At 38.4% G+C, this 17922-nt stretch overlaps 1 protein-coding gene across 4 annotated transcripts; it reads left to right on the forward strand.

Annotated features, from left to right (window-relative positions):
* The first annotated feature begins 1601 nt into the window (after positions 1-1601).
* Positions 1602-17672, forward strand: LOC106916420 (ATP-binding cassette sub-family C member 2-like). 4 transcript variants are annotated; one of them, XM_088013179.1, is made up of 33 exons: positions 1602-1770; positions 1860-2088; positions 2937-3113; positions 3209-3346; positions 3441-3581; positions 3673-3795; positions 3921-3976; positions 4065-4311; positions 4453-4637; positions 5045-5222; positions 5540-5794; positions 6315-6380; positions 6495-6632; positions 6715-6861; positions 6944-7028; positions 7849-7915; positions 7988-8114; positions 8863-9039; positions 9133-9300; positions 9484-9664; positions 9737-9872; positions 10782-10875; positions 12216-12435; positions 13211-13365; positions 13584-13739; positions 13891-14090; positions 14481-14607; positions 14719-14820; positions 15432-15575; positions 16252-16410; positions 16483-16649; positions 17110-17304; positions 17423-17672. In XM_088013179.1, the coding sequence occupies exons 2-33, from the start codon at positions 2044-2046 to the stop codon at positions 17550-17552; spliced, it is 4686 nt and encodes a 1561-aa protein (XP_087869305.1). In that variant the 5' UTR covers positions 1602-1770; positions 1860-2043; the 3' UTR covers positions 17553-17672. The 4 variants fall into 4 exon arrangements, with proteins under 4 accessions (XP_087869305.1, XP_087869304.1, XP_087869306.1 ...); XM_088013178.1 differs by having other exon boundaries at positions 7849-8114; XM_088013180.1 differs by having other exon boundaries at positions 1860-2075; positions 7849-8114.
* Positions 17673-17922: the final 250 nt, after the last annotated feature.

Raw genomic sequence — 17922 nt, forward strand, 5'->3', positions numbered from 1 at the left:
TGTTTATCTGAACCATTGTTTTTTTTTTTTTCAGGATGGACTGCAAATGTAAGTGTAATGACTGTAAAATGTAGTTTTTGTTTTCCCCACAAGATCAAAATTGTGACTGCAGACTCAAATACACCCACCATTATTTGGATATGTCTGTTAGTATGCATTACCAAGGTCTTCAGCATAAATCAACTCAGCCTGATATTTTTTTTTTCTTCAGATGGTCAATTTACTAAGTAAAACATGTTATACAGACTAATTACAGACTGATGTTTTGAAGCCTTTATGTAAATTTTTTTTGCTAACGGCTATTAAACCAATACTACAATTTTTGATACAGAAATATGGGCTTATTGGAAAGCATACTTAATAAATGGTCTTACCAGAGCATTTTCTAATTTATTGGACTTTAGGATAATTAAATAAATCCAATAATAAACACATTACATCTCAGCCATAGTTATAATACAATGTAGTGAGGTTCAGTTCTTTATTCCAATTACTAAAAAGGTTTAAAAACATTCAACAGTTACATAAAGTCACTAACCTTGCAGCAGTACCTCATACAGAGCAGGTGACTGTAAATGAACAACTCACTTTTAACAGGAAGAAGCATCCAGCAGATCGTGACGCGATGCAAGTTGCTATCAGTCTCAACTGACTGGAGGTTTGACCAGGTATGTCACATGTTCACGGCACCGACCTCACATTTATGTTGTAGTCCGCAATGTGGTTGGAACCATTTCAGAAGCTAGCGGTTTGCCTCCTTTATGCATTTCAAAGGTGATGTATTTGGGATTGTTGTCCTGTTGGGACACCCTTATATCCTCAAGTTTGGAAAAAGCTTGTGGTTTTTCAGGAGATGAGGAGAAAGAATTTTGACGTAATTCTCCATCTTCATTATTGCATCCATTTGTGTAATGCACCAAAACAGCTGGCAACGACATTCACTCAGCATGATGCTACCACCACTTGACATTTGGTATAGTGCTCCTGTCTGAAAACCTCAAAGGTTACTCCTTCAAGCACACCTGTTTGTGTCTCTTTGCTTGGCGATGCTCTCATTCTGTTATTGTTAAACTTTTCTCAGAGTGAGGATGAGAGCTTGGGTTTGATAGGTTTATTCTGCCAGGAAACAAATCTAAGTAATATGCTATTTTGATATTAAGACTAGTCAAATTAAATAAACACACTGTGCAAAAGGCTTTTCTACTTTTGTGCAATGCACTTGCATTTAATTTGCGGAGGTGTTGGTAAACCGGATAGCTCATTAAGCGAAATGCCTGATCATTATTAAAGTTATAGTAGCCAAGTTGTAATACAGTTTCCTTTGGTAACACAAAGTGAGTAAACTTAAACTAACACAGCAGCTTTGCACTGAGTCTTTTAGTGTGCTTTGAACTCTGCATTGCACATTACAAAATCTTCTTTAGCCTTCTCCTCCCAAATAATTAAAGTTTAATCTCATTTGTCTCACTTTTGCTAGAATAGAAATGCTCAGTCAGTGTACACTGTGGATCTAAGTCCAACCCTAGCCTTGCTCAAGTTAAAACAAAAAATAGATAACGTAGGAGGCTCATGCAAACAATCCCACCCCCTGGCTTTCACACATCTTTTTGTGAGCTGCAGATATGTTATTGGTGACTTTAAAAACATCTCGACAGAGCTGTCATAAACATGTACCGTAAGTTGAGAACTTGACTATATTTGGCTTTTGAAAAATATGTGTCGTTCTAGACTCGTTCACATGGAGGAAAACGAAAACGGAATCAGAGAGAGGTGCCCTGCACCACTTTTTCGAAACACAAATTTGTTTGTTTTTACTGTTTTTCAGTGTAATTTTTGAACTTGTATATTCTCTTCACAAGGAAGTTGCAGAGACTTGGTTTATGCTTCAAGGATCCAGGATCAAAGTCCCCAACAGCCACATCCTGTAATTGTCTTTGCAACATGGGTGGACAGAGGAGAATAGTCGTGTCTGCAGTGGAGCAGAGGGCACAAGGCGCCTGGTCGTCAAATCATCGCCCGTGAGTGAAGCCGACACAGCAGACGATGTGTGCTGCGTTTCTGGAGGAGTACTGCGGGTCAGTCTTTTGGGTGGGTTTAACTGTTGATGTTCTTTAAAAGTGTAGTTAAGCTCTTTCTGTCTCAAGATGAGTCTGGTGATTTAGCTTTGATGCATAAACATATCTGATCTGCAATCTCTGATGTTTATCTTCCCAAACACAACCCAATAATTACAAAAATGACAGATTCTATATTTAAAGTTTCTCATTATTAAAATGTTTAAACTAATTAAAATGTTTAATTAGGCATAAAACATCGTGAAATTTTCTTCAGGTTCTTCAGCTTGGTGTCAGTGTTTCCAATTTTTAAGACACCTAGTCTTAAGAGTTGATTAGAGTGAATTAGTACTCTAGGTACTAGTTGATTATCATGTACTAGTTAAGTTAACTAGTACAAAGTGTAACAGAGGTTATACTTTACCCCTGTGTGCACATGGTGAACATGTGACTGAAATGAAACTCATCCTGGACATGACTCAACATGTCCACCAACCATAACAAGCATTTCTGATTTGTGGCGCTACAAATCAGAAATGCACATTTCTCTAAGGACATAGATATTTATAAGATATTTATTTCTTTGAAACAAGCTTTCTTCTCCAAAGCCTATGAAATAGGTTTTATTTTTTATTCATTTCTTTAATCAAGTCTTTTAAATAAAGAAAGCAGAATGTTATTATTTTACAGGATTGTTGTCTATGTGAAGTAGTTGTCACTGAACATAAAAAATACAATAATACAAGTTAAAGGTGTATAAAAATTTCGACTTCTTTTTTTAAAGGTCTAAATAGCTGTCATTTTTCTCTTTAGGGTGAACATCAAATTATTCTGATACCTGTTTATGATGCGTGTGTGTACATATTTGTGTTTGTCCCTCAGAATGCGTCCTATTTGGAGAGAGAGGACCCTGACCTCCCAGTATGTCTGGAACAGACAGTTCTGGTCTGGATCCCTCTGGGCTTCCTCTGGCTAAGCGCTCCATGGAACCTCATGTCTTTATGTAAAAGATCACAAGTGAATTCAAAACGTCGGACGAAGCTCTACCTCTGCAAACAGGTATTGTACAATTAAAACACTCTGATTCTTTCAGTATTTGATGCTGAGATGGAAACGTTTTAACAATCAGTCTGATCTTTCTCTTCCCTCCTCAGCTTGTCGTGTTTCTGCTGTTTCTGACGGCCGTTGGAGGCCTGATTGTCACATTAGTAGAAGACTTTGGTAGAAACAGCTCAGCAGAGAAAAATTCTGCTGTACACTACACAAACCCAGTCCTCTTCGCTGTCACATGGGTAAAGTTTAGGTTTTAGGTTCAGATATTTGCTCTAATATTTAAGATGTAAAGATTATTTACTGTTTTGCGATTTGACACGTTTTGTTTTTCAGATCCTCCTGGCGTTGTGTCAAGAAGGAGTGAGACGAAAAGAAAAAGCAGTAGACTCTGCTTCTCTTTTCCTTTTCTGGCTTCTCCTTGTCATCTGTGACATTTTCCCTTTCCAGACCCTCCTACGGGAAGCCCTTAGGCTGGTATGAGCAACCACAGATCAGCTATGGGTTTATATTTGCATGAAATATTAAATACGACATCTCTCTGACCCTTTAACATCTTTACACCCAGGGAGAGGTCAGAGATGTCCCTCGTTTCTCTCTTTTCTACATTTCCTTTGGTCTGGAGGTGATAGCCCTCATTCTCTCTGCTTTGGCTGACATCTCTCCAGAGACAAAGGAGCTTGTGAAAAAGGTTCCTTTTTGTTCTTTTTTATTTTACTTTGAAATAGTCAAAGTCACCATGCAGTACCAAAAAATAAACCTCACCTCATCTAATATCTTTAACATCCATTTACATCTTTGTTTTTTGTGTTACAGAATCCAGGGGCTGGTGCAACATTCTTGAGCAGAATCACTTTTAACTGGTTCAGTGGGTAAATTCACAACCACAACCAAAAACCTCTAGTAAACCTTTTTTTTTTTTTTTTTAGCATAATCTAAGGTTTCTTCTTTCTTTTCCAGCATGGTGGTGAAAGGCTACAAAACCCCTCTGGTTCAGGAGGACATGTGGGAGCTGAACGAGGTGGACAGCACCTCCTACATTACCCAGCGTTTCAATCATCACATGAAGTTTGAGTTGGGTAAAGCTCGGATCCGATTTCAAAAAGAGTTGAAGGATAAACTGATCAAAAATCAAGGCAAATCTATGGAAGCACCTTCTCACAGCAACGGTCTGGGGAAAGGTGTGAAACAGGATGTGCTGATGATGGTGAGAACCTTTAAATACACAAGGCAACCCGTCTTTAATCCCCAATAATAATTGTATTTTTGACAACAACACCGATTCTGTTCAGGTGGTCCCCATATGCTGTTGTGTTCCTAAAGAATGTGCTTACATATTTTACATCAGGAGGAAAAAGGAAAGAAAGACGATGAAAATAAGAAGAAGAAGAAGAAAAAGAAGGAGGACACAAATTATCCAAATTCATGGCTGGTTACCACCATCTACAAGACATTTAAATGGCTCCTGATTGAATCTGCCTTCTTCAAACTTCTGCAGGATCTTCTGGCTTTTGCCAGTCCTCAACTCCTGAAGTAAGTAGAAATAATCAACAGGTTAATCACTATGTAGGTTTCTATGGAGGTCCTAACACGATTAACACTAGTTTGACTTTACCAGATTTTTTTATTTTCCACTAAATCTATCTAAAGCCTCATACAAACAAGTTTTCAATTTTTTTAATCAGAAAAAAAAATGACTTCAAAGTTGTTCCAGTGCTCTAGTCTGACCTTGTGAATGTCTAAACCTTCATAGTTTAACTATTTACTCCTCATTGATTAGTTGAGACATCCACTGATAACACAAGGACAGCTTGAGACGAAAGTAAACAGAAACTCATTTGTAAGAGAGGAAAACACTCCGGCATAGGATTACCTAGAACATTATGAGTGTCACATGATCATAATATATATGTTGGTTCATGTTTTATTCTCTTGCTCAGGTTGATGATCTCCTTCACTCAGGACAAATCCAGCTATGCCTGGGAAGGGTATTTTTATGCCGTGCTGCTGCTGGTGGTGGCTCTTCTGCAATCATTGGTCTTGCAGCAGTTTGTGCGGCGATGCTTCGTTCTGGGGATGAAGGTTCGAGCTGCCCTCATGGCTGCCGTGTACAAGAAGGTAACAGCAGAGAAGACATCGCAACAACTCCTTTATGCAATTTAATTAAGCTAAAACTCCAACCTTTGATTTAGTAAATAATTTAGTCATTTATTTAAAAGATTCCCAAAACATAGACAACATTTTTCATTTACTTCATTGATGCAATTTACTGTATTTTGTAGCTGTGAAACTATTGGCTTTAAATTCAGCCCTTTTGTCTACAGACAGATATATGACTTCCAACTGCAGCTTTGGTCTTTTATTTTATTCAGCTTTGAACATTGTTATTTTGTTTCCCTCTTTCTTCTTTCTTCCTTCTCTATCTTCTTTCAAAGGCGTTGGTGATGTCCAACGACAATCGCAAAGAGTCAACAGTCGGAGAAACTGTGAACCTCATGTCAGCAGACGCCCAGCGCTTCAACGACGTGACCAACTACATCCACTTGCTGTGGTCCTGCCCTCTGCAGATCATTGTGTCCGTCGTTTTCCTGTGGTTGGAGCTGGGACCTTCAACATTAGCAGGGGTTGCAGTAATGCTGCTAATGGTGCCGGTCAACGGACTGTTAGCCAACCAGGCCAAAAAAATTCAGGTAACTGGAATTACGAATAAGTTCTTCATGCACCTTTCAAATGTGGCTTGTGCAATAACAGTTCCATATATTTTTTTTTGTTAAAATTGTGTTATGAGATTGAAAAAAAAAAATAAAATTACATATAGATACAATTGTATTCAAAATGTAAAAACAAGATGGTGGATTCCTTCTCTTTAGCACAAAAAGAATCAGTCACTAAAAATGAAACATGTCTCAAATGCATCACATCTTGCTCCAATCTTTGAAAATTTAAGTACGGTTAAGTAGCAATCTAATTGATTAATGTCAGTCTGGAAAGGCTAGACTTTCTTTTGATCTTTTGATATTTGCCTTGTAGCTATCTGCAGGTGTCCACCTTGTTCATGATCTTTCTCTGGTCTGATTCTTAGGTGTTTATTGTTGATAACCTTTAACAACTTATTTTGATTGCAGCTTTATTTAAGGTATTAGAGTTTTTTTCTATTTTTGATCTTTGCTACATGCGATTAACAATGAAATGTATTATATCTGTTTTCAGAGAGAAAACATGAAGTCTAAAGACAAGAGACTAAAAATAATGAATGAAATCCTGAACGGAATCAAGGTAGTCCCCTCTTCTGATAATGGTCATATACTTAAATTCTTTCTGACATATTTAGATATTTCGGGGTCCACTTCAACGCCCGTGTTTCTGACTTCGCCCTTCATTTCTTACCAGACTCTGAAGCTGTTTGCGTGGGAGCCGTCCTTCCAGACTCAAGTTGAAGATATCAGAGGAGAAGAACTGAAGGTGATGAGGAAGTTTGCCTATCTCACATCTTTCTCCACCTTTATCTCCAACTGTGCCCCCACTCTAGTGAGTCATCTTAAAGGTTTGCTTAAGTTAGTAAAAGACCATAAAGGTCCTTCATGCTAACATGGCCTGTGGTTTTTGGCAGGTCTCTTTGGCCACATTTGCTGTGTTTGTTGGTGTGAGCTCAGACAACATATTAACTGCTGAGAAAGCCTTCACTTCAATTTCTCTGTTCAACATTCTACGACAGCCACTGAGCATGCTTCCTACGCTCATAGCTTCCATTGTGCAGGTAAATACTGTTGTAACTGCAGCTTGGACACAAGTCAGAGCTGTAATGAAAATTATAATTACCTTTTGATTTCACACGTCAGACAGCGGTGTCTAAGAAGAGACTGGAGAAGTTTCTGGGAGGAGATGATCTTGAGAGCGACATTGTGCATCATGACTCTAGTTTTGGTATGTTAACCATTTATTTGTTTTGTTATGCAAAGTACTATACCCCTCCAAACTAACTCTCTGTTCTTAGCGGTTGACACTTAACCATCTCTCCATCCAGTGGGAACTGAGATTCCTAAACGTGCTGAATCTTACGCTGATCAGTATCTGTTGGACATCTACATAGCAGTTTAACAATATAGACTCGTCTGGCTTCTCACGGCCCACATCTGAGTGTTGATTCAGTTTGTTAGGTTTAGCTTCTACATAAAAAAATGGAAAAAACTGGTATTCTGACAGATCAGAATATGCAGAACTCTTTAACTCCTTCTATTAAAATGTGGAAAATCCCTATTGACTAACAATAGCTTACTCCATTCAAGATGCAAACCTTATTATAAAAGCCAAAATGAACTAAAATGTTGTCAGAAGCATGTTGATCTCTAACATACTTCATGCAGTATGCAAACAGCAGTGAGTAGGCTAAAATGAGCTAAAATGCTAACGTAAGCTAAAATGATGTCTGTAGCATGCGGACTCGTCCTAGCAAGTGACTGACTTCATTCAGTATGCAAACCTCAGTGTGTAAGTTAAAATGCTTTGAACAACATTGATTTACTCCATTCAGTAGGCATTGCTATCGCAAGCCCCAATAAAAATAAATAAATGTAACTGCCTAATCTGGAGGAAGTCTTTGGAGCTTGGTGGCTGGTCGCTTTTCACCATGCAAAATAACACCTGGTTACTTTTTAATCATACTATGCATGGAAATAAAGGATGGTCTCATCTATGGCCAGGAATCTGGCCAGGAGATTTGTTTTAATGTGTTTTCTTTTCCAAGACTCTGCTGTCAGCATATGTGATGGTTCTTTTGCATGGGAAAAAGACTCTGAGCCTCTACTTAAAAGGTATGCTGTGGCCACAAAATTGGCTTTTAAAGCCACTGTATTTTTCACTTTGCTTCTGCCTTTGTTTCCCAGTGTCTCGCTAGACATTAAGCCTGGCGGGCTGGTAGCTGTAGTGGGAGCTGTGGGCTCAGGGAAGTCCTCTCTCTTGTCAGCGCTCCTGGGAGAAATGCACAGGACCAAAGGCTTCATTAACATTCAAGTAATATGTTTGTGTGTGTTTTTACGCGTTACTTAGGGTAAAAATAGTGGCAATTAAAAAAATAAAAAATAAAAACTAGTTTAAAACGATACTTGGCAGATTTCTAAAGAATGTGAGCCTTTGAGAGCTACCATTCTGCAACATTTAGATGCATCCCTGATCCAACACATCTGAATCAAGTGGCTAAATTCCTTCACCAGGAGTCATTCAGCTCTGTAGAGGCCTGGTAACAAGCCACTAATTTGATTCAGGCATGTTGGAGCAGGTATGCATGCGTCTGAGTTACAGAGAGATGGAAGAGGACTGGTCTTGGACACCCACTGTCGATTGCTTAAAGGCACAAGCAGACAAAAACTACTCAAAAGAAGGATGCAATACAAAATATGTTAAAAACTGCAGGTGGAAATTAAGTGGACAAGGGTAGTGCCAAAACGTCTTTGGTCACTGCTGTGCTCAAATAGCAGTCTGACAAGCCTGACCACATAGCCAAGGAAATGATAATGTGTGCTTCTACTTATTATAAAAAAAATAAAAAATAAAATAAAATAAAAATATGATACACATGTTTCATGAACAGCCATGTCCATAACAGGCTAGACCACATTTATTCTCAGAAAATACACACAGTTGACACTCATTAGACAAAGTGAACCTGTGAAAGTCATAGAGAACTCTAAGCTCTAAATTTCGTTTTGCATAGCTTTTAACATAAAAGAATGGTTACTGGATCTTTTGTATTTCCACCCAGGGCTCTTTTGCATTTGTACCACAGCAAGCCTGGATCCAAAATGCCACTCTGCGGGATAACATCTTGTTCGGCTCTCCCTACGAAGAGCAGAGGTTCGAAGACATACTGGAGGCGTGTGCTCTGGGCCCCGACCTCAAGCTGCTGTCTGCAGGAGATCTCACTGAGATCGGGGAAAAGGTAGGTTTAAGCGTTCAAAGTTTAGAATATAAACAATGTCAGAATTGATTGCATGAAATGTTTTGGTACATGTCATTAGATCTGTGTTCGTAGGGTATCAATCTCTCAGGAGGTCAGAAGCAGCGCGTCAGCTTGGCCAGAGCAGCTTACAGTCAGGCTGATATTTTTCTGCTAGATGACCCCCTGTCTGCTGTTGACTCTCATGTGGGAAAGCATCTATTTGACAAAGTTATTGGACACAATGGACTTCTGAAAGACAAGGTTTGTAATGTGAAGAATTAATGTGTTGGATAAAAGCATGGATAAAATCTTGTTGGATAGGTTGAAAAATCCTCCCCGAAATTTCAGTAAAGTTGGGATCTAAGTGGCTTCGATTATATTGCCATAAAGACCTAATAATGCTGAGCATTTTTTTTTAATTTTTACTATTTTGTGTCTCTGCAGACTCGTATCCTGGTGACTCATGGAGTTAGTTTCCTGCCTTGTGTAGATGAAGTTGTAGTTTTGGTGAATGGACGGGTTTCTGAGGTGGGATCCTACCAGAGCCTCCGTGCGAGCAAAGGAGCTTTCTCAGAATTTTTAGACACATACGGCACAGAGCAAAGTAATCAGACAAGTTCAGAAGGTAATCATGTAAATTCCCATTCAATGTAAGAAATGTTAGATGAAACATTCATTTTTATCACTATCTTTTTAGATGGATGTCACGATAAAGAAGACTTCATCTCTGACTCAGAGGACGACCAGTCAGACGTTTCTTTGGCGGACGACGTTTCTCTCATGCTGAGGAGGGAAAACAGCATCCGGCGGAGCCAGAGAGGAAACAGAAGCAGGTTTGATCCAACTGTACAAAAGCTGAGAAAGGCTGTGTCCTCACTGTACATTTTTAGTTTATATCAAACTGTTCCATATCTCATGTTAAACTTCATTGCAATCAACAACTCTGAGAGTAAAAACATATATAGTAGATAAATGAAGTGTAATGAAGTGTATCCCTACTAAAATAATCACCTCCAGTATTTCAGCAGCCACACACTGAGTCTGTGTGGCTCTGCTTCATCAGGCTGGCACATTTGGAAATTATGAATTATTCTCTGCAGAACAGCTCAGTCTTTGGTGTTTACCAAACATAGCATGTAGTAGGATTATCAAAAAAGCTCTTTTTTTTGTCTCATATCTCTTTGCATCCATCTCCTAATTCTAATTTTTATCTGATGTGTTCAGACTTTTCCTTTGTCTTCATGAACCAGGTACACATATCAACTTTGCTCAGGCGATCTCCATTTCTCATTGTGGGAAGCTGCTCACACTTGTTAGCTCATCTTCTGTTGAATTTGATCAGTCGATTTCAATTATTTTTTTTCAGTGAAATATTTCAATCAATTTTTATGTTGCAATTAAAGTGTACTTTGTTTTGTTTGTAGTAAATATCATATTTACTATTATTTTATTTACAAAAGCAATAAAGTGTTGAACCATCTAAAGGAGGTGAATATTTTTATAGGCATTTCACAACATATAGGAGTATATTGTGTATATTATAGGCACAATATATAAAATGTGATTTCCCCACATTCTATATATTGTGGGGAGAGTTGTTCTGGTGGTGTAAAAAGGATAATTCCAAAATAGAAAAACAAAGGCTTATTTTCTGCTCAAAGCTTTGCTATATTATTTGAGTCGGTGTTCTTTGTGATTTATTTCTTCCATTTCTCCTCTCTTCTGCTCTGTGCTGTCTGTAGTTTCAGATTAAGAAAAAACAGCACTTTAAAATCCCCTGAAAACCCAAAGAAAGGTCAGAGGCTAATTGAGAAGGAGACTGTGGAAACAGGACAGGTATACGTCTTTTATCAGCCTCATTCTGTCGTACTCCCCAGGGTGTTTGTCATTTTCAGTTTCTGCTCTAACATCTGCTGCACCTTCCCTGAGCTCCTAGTGATGCCAATCACATTGACTTGTAGGCAGAGTGTGGCCTTTCCACTGATAACCTTTGACCTTCAGTGAATCAGATCATAAGCTCATCAAATTTACTAGACTGTGCTATACATAAGGACCAGCATGAGTCAATGTTTCTTACCAGATTGTCTGTCTCGGGCTGAGTTCCTTCTTCAAATGTCATGTTCCAAGACATGCTACTAGCAGGACCTTTAAATCATTGACTCACTGACTCACATTCTAGTAAAATCCATACAGATCCTAGAGAACACATTTCCAGTATATAATCATATACTGATACTGTCCACTGTTCTGTATCAGTAACCTGCAGTTATCTTTTCCTGCCCATTTCCTGGAAATTAACGAGAGTCTCCATTGGAGATAGAGTCTGCTAATCAATACAGATGCCTGTAAAAGAGCAACCCCAGTTTCATCTGCATCTCCCAATCAGCTGTTTTGACTAATTCAACCTCTGGTTCAGGGCCAGTCCAGTCCATAACATTAATGATTTATTCAGCCAATTATTGATTTATTGACATTTTTAAATGCAATCTGATTTTCTGGAGGGAACACATTCCTGAATTAGCATTTGAGATCTGAAACATTAGCCCCCTAATGTCCAATGTTTGTATTCTATGCTTAGCTTATGTAATTATCAATAATGATGACGAATCATTTGTTATTAGTGGTATTATTAATAGAGTTGAAGTTTCTTTAATAAAAAAAGAGTGAGAGAGAATAATCAGGGCACCACTGGAGAATTCGGAAGGGCGAGCCTTCCTGGAAAAATCCAAGCCGAGGAAGACAATGGGTCATACAACCAGAGCATTTGTTTAAGCCTTGATTCAGAAGCTAAGCAAAGAAAACATGTCTTTGGTGTTTTCTACTGTCTGAAAATGGAGTGTGTGAGAGAAAAGAGAAAGAGAAGACGAGGAAGGAGAAATTAATAAACTTGCATGTCATTCAAACTCAAGAGTTGGATACAGTCACTTCAACACATGGCAACATTAAAACAGTGAAAGATAATAATCACACAGCGTGCAATCAGCAACTCTTCAGACGTCATATTTAACTAACTTATCTCAGCCCAGACACTTACAGAAGGTCCAATCCTTTAAGTGTCAATGGGCTTTGATAAAAAAAAAAAAAAGAAAATAAACATGCTTTTTCACAACACTTTGTTTTAGAGCTAGAAAATTTAAAAGCATTTCCCTGGTGTTTGTTTTCTGTTTGACATGCAGGTTAAATTCTCAGTCTGGCTCCAGTACGTGCAAGCCATGGGCTGGGGATATGCCTTTTGGGCCCTCTTCATTTATGTCATGCAGAATGTTGCCTTTATTGGTCAAAACCTGTGGCTGAGTGACTGGACCAATGATGCAGTGGAGTATTACAACCAGACATACTCTCCCAAGAAGAGAGACACCAGGGTGGGGGTATTTGGTGCTCTTGGAATGGCTCAGGGTAATTAAACAGTACTTATATATTTTTTTGTTCCAAATTATGTCATATAACACATAAAATATTGTTTTGCAGAGTTACAGTAACAATAAATTGTGTGCTGTGCTCTAATGCTGCTTTACTGGTTGCTTTTTTTTTATAGGTTTAAACTACATTTTGCACCACAGAAAGCTAAAACTCCCCAGTACTTTCAAGGTTTCCTTGCTCGCAAATTGCACAATTGGCTGTTGCTATGATGCCATGGATTAAACTTAATGTTTTTCTATGATTAACAAAAAAAAAAATCATCTAACATTTTCTATTTTCCAGTGATCAAAAGTTTGATTTATTATCATTTACGATCAAATGTACTGGTGGATTTAGGATTGTTTTGAAGGACAAAATCTTGGCATCTTCCCATCCATGAGCCAACCGTGAACTCGTATATAACAAATTATTGGAGAGGTTTTCCAGACACTGGGAGGCGAGCCAATGTCCTGTCTAAGCATCACCAGCTTTCACCCTCAGGGAGGTGCTTCAGGCTGAAACTGGAGAAGGAACAGCAACAATTTGTCTTTCCCTTCTTAGCCCTGCTACTCAACCAAAAGTAACACCTCTGGAGTCTGAATGTCCCTTATGGAAGTTTTTCAGTATGAAATCAAACTTTGATTCCTTTTAATGTATTGATCATTGTTGTCTTTATTTTTAAAGACTGCTGAAACCATCCTTATGTGTAAAGTGAAAGGGATTTGTCTATAGACAACTTTGTATTGTTTTTTTTATTTTATTTTTATTTCAGGTCTGTTTGTCTTCCTGGGCACGCTGCTCCTGACCAATGCTGCAGTCAACGCGTCTCGTCTTCTGCATTCAAGACTGCTTAACAATGTCCTTCGAGTTCCCATGGTTTTCTTTGACACTACGCCACTTGGGAGAATCCTCAACCGCTTCGCAAAGGTGGGGTTGAATCATCTTGTCCATATTTCTTCCTGTCTGTTGTGAGTTTTTTATTAGCTTGTATGAGTTTTTAAAAAAAAAACATGTTATTTGAAAAAAAAAATAATAATAAAATGGACAAGGTCTTTTCCGATTTTCACAATTTTAAAGTGTTGTTTGTTAAGAACTCTCTGCTTTAAAAACTGTGAAATACCAACTTTATTTTGCTCCTCTTGCAGGACATATTCACAATAGATGAAGTCATTCCACATTTGTTCAGCTCCTGGATCATTCATCTGCTGGGCATAGTGGGGACAATAGTTTTCCTCTGTCTTTCAACTCCTCTCTTCATCATTGTCATCATTCCTCTGGCTGTGATTTACTTCTTTGTACAAGTGAGTTATAATATGCAACCTGCAGCATTTTCTATCACTTGAATTTTAACACGACTTTGAAACTCTGAGTTGGCTCGAAGTGACTTAAGTCTCGTGGTCGTACTAAAGAGTGTCTGTGTTAACCTGTTACATTTCCTTTTCCTCCATTCAGCGATTCTATATACCAACTTCACGACAGCTGCGTCGCCTGGAGTCAGTCGCTCGCTCTCCTATATATTCCCACTTTGGCGAGACCATGTCAGGTCTGTCCGTGATAAGAGCCTACAACCATCAGGAGCGATTTATGAAACACAATGAAGTAACCATCGACGAAAACTTGAAAACTATCTATTCAAGGATCATGTCAAACAGGTCAGTATGGAAATGTTGCCACTTTTGGCTCCTATGGGGCCTCCAAAACTATAATTTAGAGTTAGCCCCACCCAAAGTTTGCATTTTTGTGTCAACTTCAAGTATTTCTCTGGGTACCCCACGGTGGAACCTGTTCCAAAAATACCCATATATGAGTCAGTCTGCCCATTCTATCACTTGATTAGATTTCTATGTGCAGACCTCAAGCTGGACATGAGATATCTCAAATATCGCACCCGTTTTACCTCTTAATATAACAAATCCTTTAATTAGTCTAAAAATGTGGTAAGCAAATATTGTATTCCCACTTTCTCCCAGCATGAGGCTCAGACAGGGATATTTGCATGCCTTTCTGTTTATGTTTATTGGTAGTGTCTGTTTGCTCAACAGATGGCTGGCCGTCCGCCTGCAGTTTCTCGGAAACCTTGTGGTGTTTTTTGCTGCTGTATTTGCTGTCATTTCTAGAAACTCCATTGACAGCGGCCTGGTTGGCCTCTCTATATCATATGCCCTCAATGTGAGTCACTTGATCCCGATCAGAAAGCAAAATGTTTAACACAAGAATAACAGTATTATGAATAACCCAAAACACGTTGATTGAATTTCTGTGTCTTGTTGTGGTTTCCAGGTAACTCTAACCCTCAGCTTTGTGGTCAACATAACCTCACAGCTGGAGACTAATATTGTAGCTGTAGAAAGAGTGAGTGAATACGCTGAGCTTGAGAATGAGGTATGTTGTCCTTTTTATGGTTTGCCTATATTAGCTTCACATCTGTTCTCTGTTTGCTGAAATCTGTTTCTGTCAGGTTGGTTGAAAATATTTAGCATTTCTTGCTGAAAGTTTTGACTTTTCTGTGCAAAAATCTTCACAAGAATTTTTGTAAGCTCATTTAGCTGGTGGTGTTTTTAATTTCAGTGGCTTTATCTGTAGTGTGTATGCCTGCACTCAAGAGTTTTTCAATGAGTGAAGTTGATGCATATCATTTGATCAATGAATCCATCTTGTCTTAGTAAAGTCTAATGCATTCAGATGGCTTTATCTGGTTACTTCAAGACTTTATTTCTTAGCAATAAGTAGTTTTTGTACAAATCTAGCTCACACACATCAGTCATGTTGCAGTGAAACAGTCAAAAAACAGCTCAAGCTTTTTACATATATTTTCTAACATGTACAAGTGACACCTAGTGGCCTAACTAAGGTCTTACATCAAACAGAATAGTGGCTCCTGCATTGACACACGTCTTTTATCTGTCACTCTGTTGACATTATCGTACCAGAAAGAATGCTTAGACAGTTTTTCGGGAGACAAGACGTCGAGATCATCACCTGTTCTTCTTCAGGCTCCCTGGGTGACTCAGGATTGGCCTTCAGAGAAGTGGCCTGAAGCAGGAAGGCTGCAGTTTGTAGACTACAAGGTCCGCTACAGACCTGAACTGGACCTGGTCCTGAAAGGGATTTCCTGTGACATCAGTGGCACTGAGAAAGTTTGTCTCTTTCATTGTCAAAACATTGCTCAATTTATATATTTTTTTGTTGAAGAATTGAAATGAATAAGTCCTAAACCAACAGAGTTGTTGACATTTTGCATTTTTTTTTCTTTGGTTTCTTATTACAAAGCAACAGGAGGTGTGATTAACTATCAGGAAGGAAACTTCTAGCATATTTTGTAATTCATTTAAAAGGATGTCCTCCCATTTGACTAATTGGTATCTCTTTTTTAATATGTTTGTGTAAATGGCATGTTGGATACGTGGCAAATTACTTTAGAAAAATGTAATCTCCGGAAATTTTTTGATCACACACTTCTGCATTGAGATTATATCAGTAGAATTACTCAGACATTCTGCCAACAGAGCGCTTTTAAAACCCTGATTTTATTTGTTCACAGAAACCAGTTAAAAAGACAAATTAATTTTTATTTTTTACATTGTAAAATTATAATCCTTGTAAAATATTTGGCACTTAAAATAATTATAATTGCATCATAACAGACAGCAATGCAGTTGGAAGTTCTCTAAAAGTTAAAGCTGGTTTCAAAGTAGAAAAGCTTCTAACTGTATTTTTGGATGTTTTTGAGATGCACCAACTAACTGCATCAACCAAGCGCTTATACACATTACTTACTAGATTGTATGTCTTTTCTTCTTTCATTACCTTCAGATTGGCATAGTGGGCCGCACTGGAGCTGGAAAATCGAGCCTGACAAACTGCCTGTTTCGCATAATTGAAGCAGCTGATGGACATATCCTAATTGATGATGTAGATATCTCTAAAATTGGACTGCACGATCTAAGAAACAGACTCACAATCATCCCACAGGTAAACACCAAAGACGAAAACAAATGCAGAAACAAGGTCATCTTTTCTAACCTATAAGCTTCTGGAGTGCAGGATCCAGTCTTGTTCTCTGGGACGCTGAGGATGAACTTGGATCCATTTGACAAATTCAGCGATGAGGAGCTCTGGAGAGTGCTGGAGCTGTCTCATCTGAAGGACTATGTAGCTGGGCTGAAGGAAGAATTACAGCATGAGGTTGCAGAGGGAGGAGAAAACCTCAGGTGGGCAGCATAAACTTAAACAGTGATTACAATTCAAGTCACATTGCATAGGATGTAGCTGCAGAAACATTTATTTATAGGAAGTCAAAATATGTAAATGTCTAACTCAGATTATACTCAGTGCTTTCAGAAAATTGCTAGAAATGACTGTTGAATTATCTGTAAATATACAATGATATAATAATGATTAAATAATATATAATTATTGATAAATACTGATCACAGAGTGATTTTCGCCAATGGTGGCACGAGCAGTTATTAGGTTCAGAGGGCATTTACGTTTTTACACTGGACCAGGTTAATTTGGTTTTTTTTTTTTTTTTTTTTTTGATGAACTGAAATATTGCTGCTGTTAATGGGGCAAATACTTTGTCACAGCTCTGTACATACAAAACATTTTGTACGCATACATTTTCTGAGAGCTCCAGATAAGATCTGAACATCTGCCCGTCTCTTCCAGTGTCGGTCAGAGGCAGCTGCTGTGTCTGGCTCGGGCTCTGCTGAGAAAGTCTCGGATCCTGATCCTGGATGAGGCCACTGCAGCCGTTGACCTGGAGACAGACGACCTGATTCAGACTACGATCCGCAAAGAGTTCTCCCACTGCACGGTGCTCACCATCGCCCACCGTCTGCACAGCATCATGGACAGCTCCAGGTGAGTCCGCGTTCGGCACGAAAGTCTGAAATACCCTGACTCACATCCAATCCAGTCAAATAGTAGAGGTTTATATATTTTAGCCAGCATTAAAGAATATGACATTCCTGCTCCACAGGGTGATGGTCCTTGATGCTGGTAAAATTGTGGAATTTGATTCTCCAAGCAATCTGATGGAAAAGCAAGGTCATTTCTACTCCATGGCAAAGGATGCTGGGATAACACATGAAAGCGAAACATCGTTCTAAAAAGCACTTTTATGATTTTTTTTGAAAGATGACCTAATTTCATTGTTTTTTTTTCTTGCTGCTTTTCAAGAACTTTTTAATGTATATTAATAGAACAAAAATTAAACTAGATGTGTATAAGTTTTGAATAACTCCTTACTGTTACTGTTTATGTAAACATGCTTCATATACCAAAGGAGTGGCATTTTCATCTTCTGAAACCTGATCTTGTTAGTTTCCTGCATGAGCATCATCTCAACAGAAGAGAATAGGAGAGCCTGACTTTGGTCCAACACAGCTGTTCTATCACTTATTTTAGAATCTCCTTGACAGCAAAAAACAAAACAAAAAAAACAAAACATTTTTTTTTCTACTGTAGACAAATTCAGGC

The sequence above is a fragment of the Poecilia mexicana genome, unplaced genomic scaffold, assembly GCF_051168715.1.
Source record: "Poecilia mexicana isolate PSO_F unplaced genomic scaffold, ASM5116871v1 scaffold_15, whole genome shotgun sequence".
In the NCBI taxonomy this organism is placed as follows: Eukaryota; Metazoa; Chordata; class Actinopteri; order Cyprinodontiformes; family Poeciliidae; genus Poecilia; species Poecilia mexicana.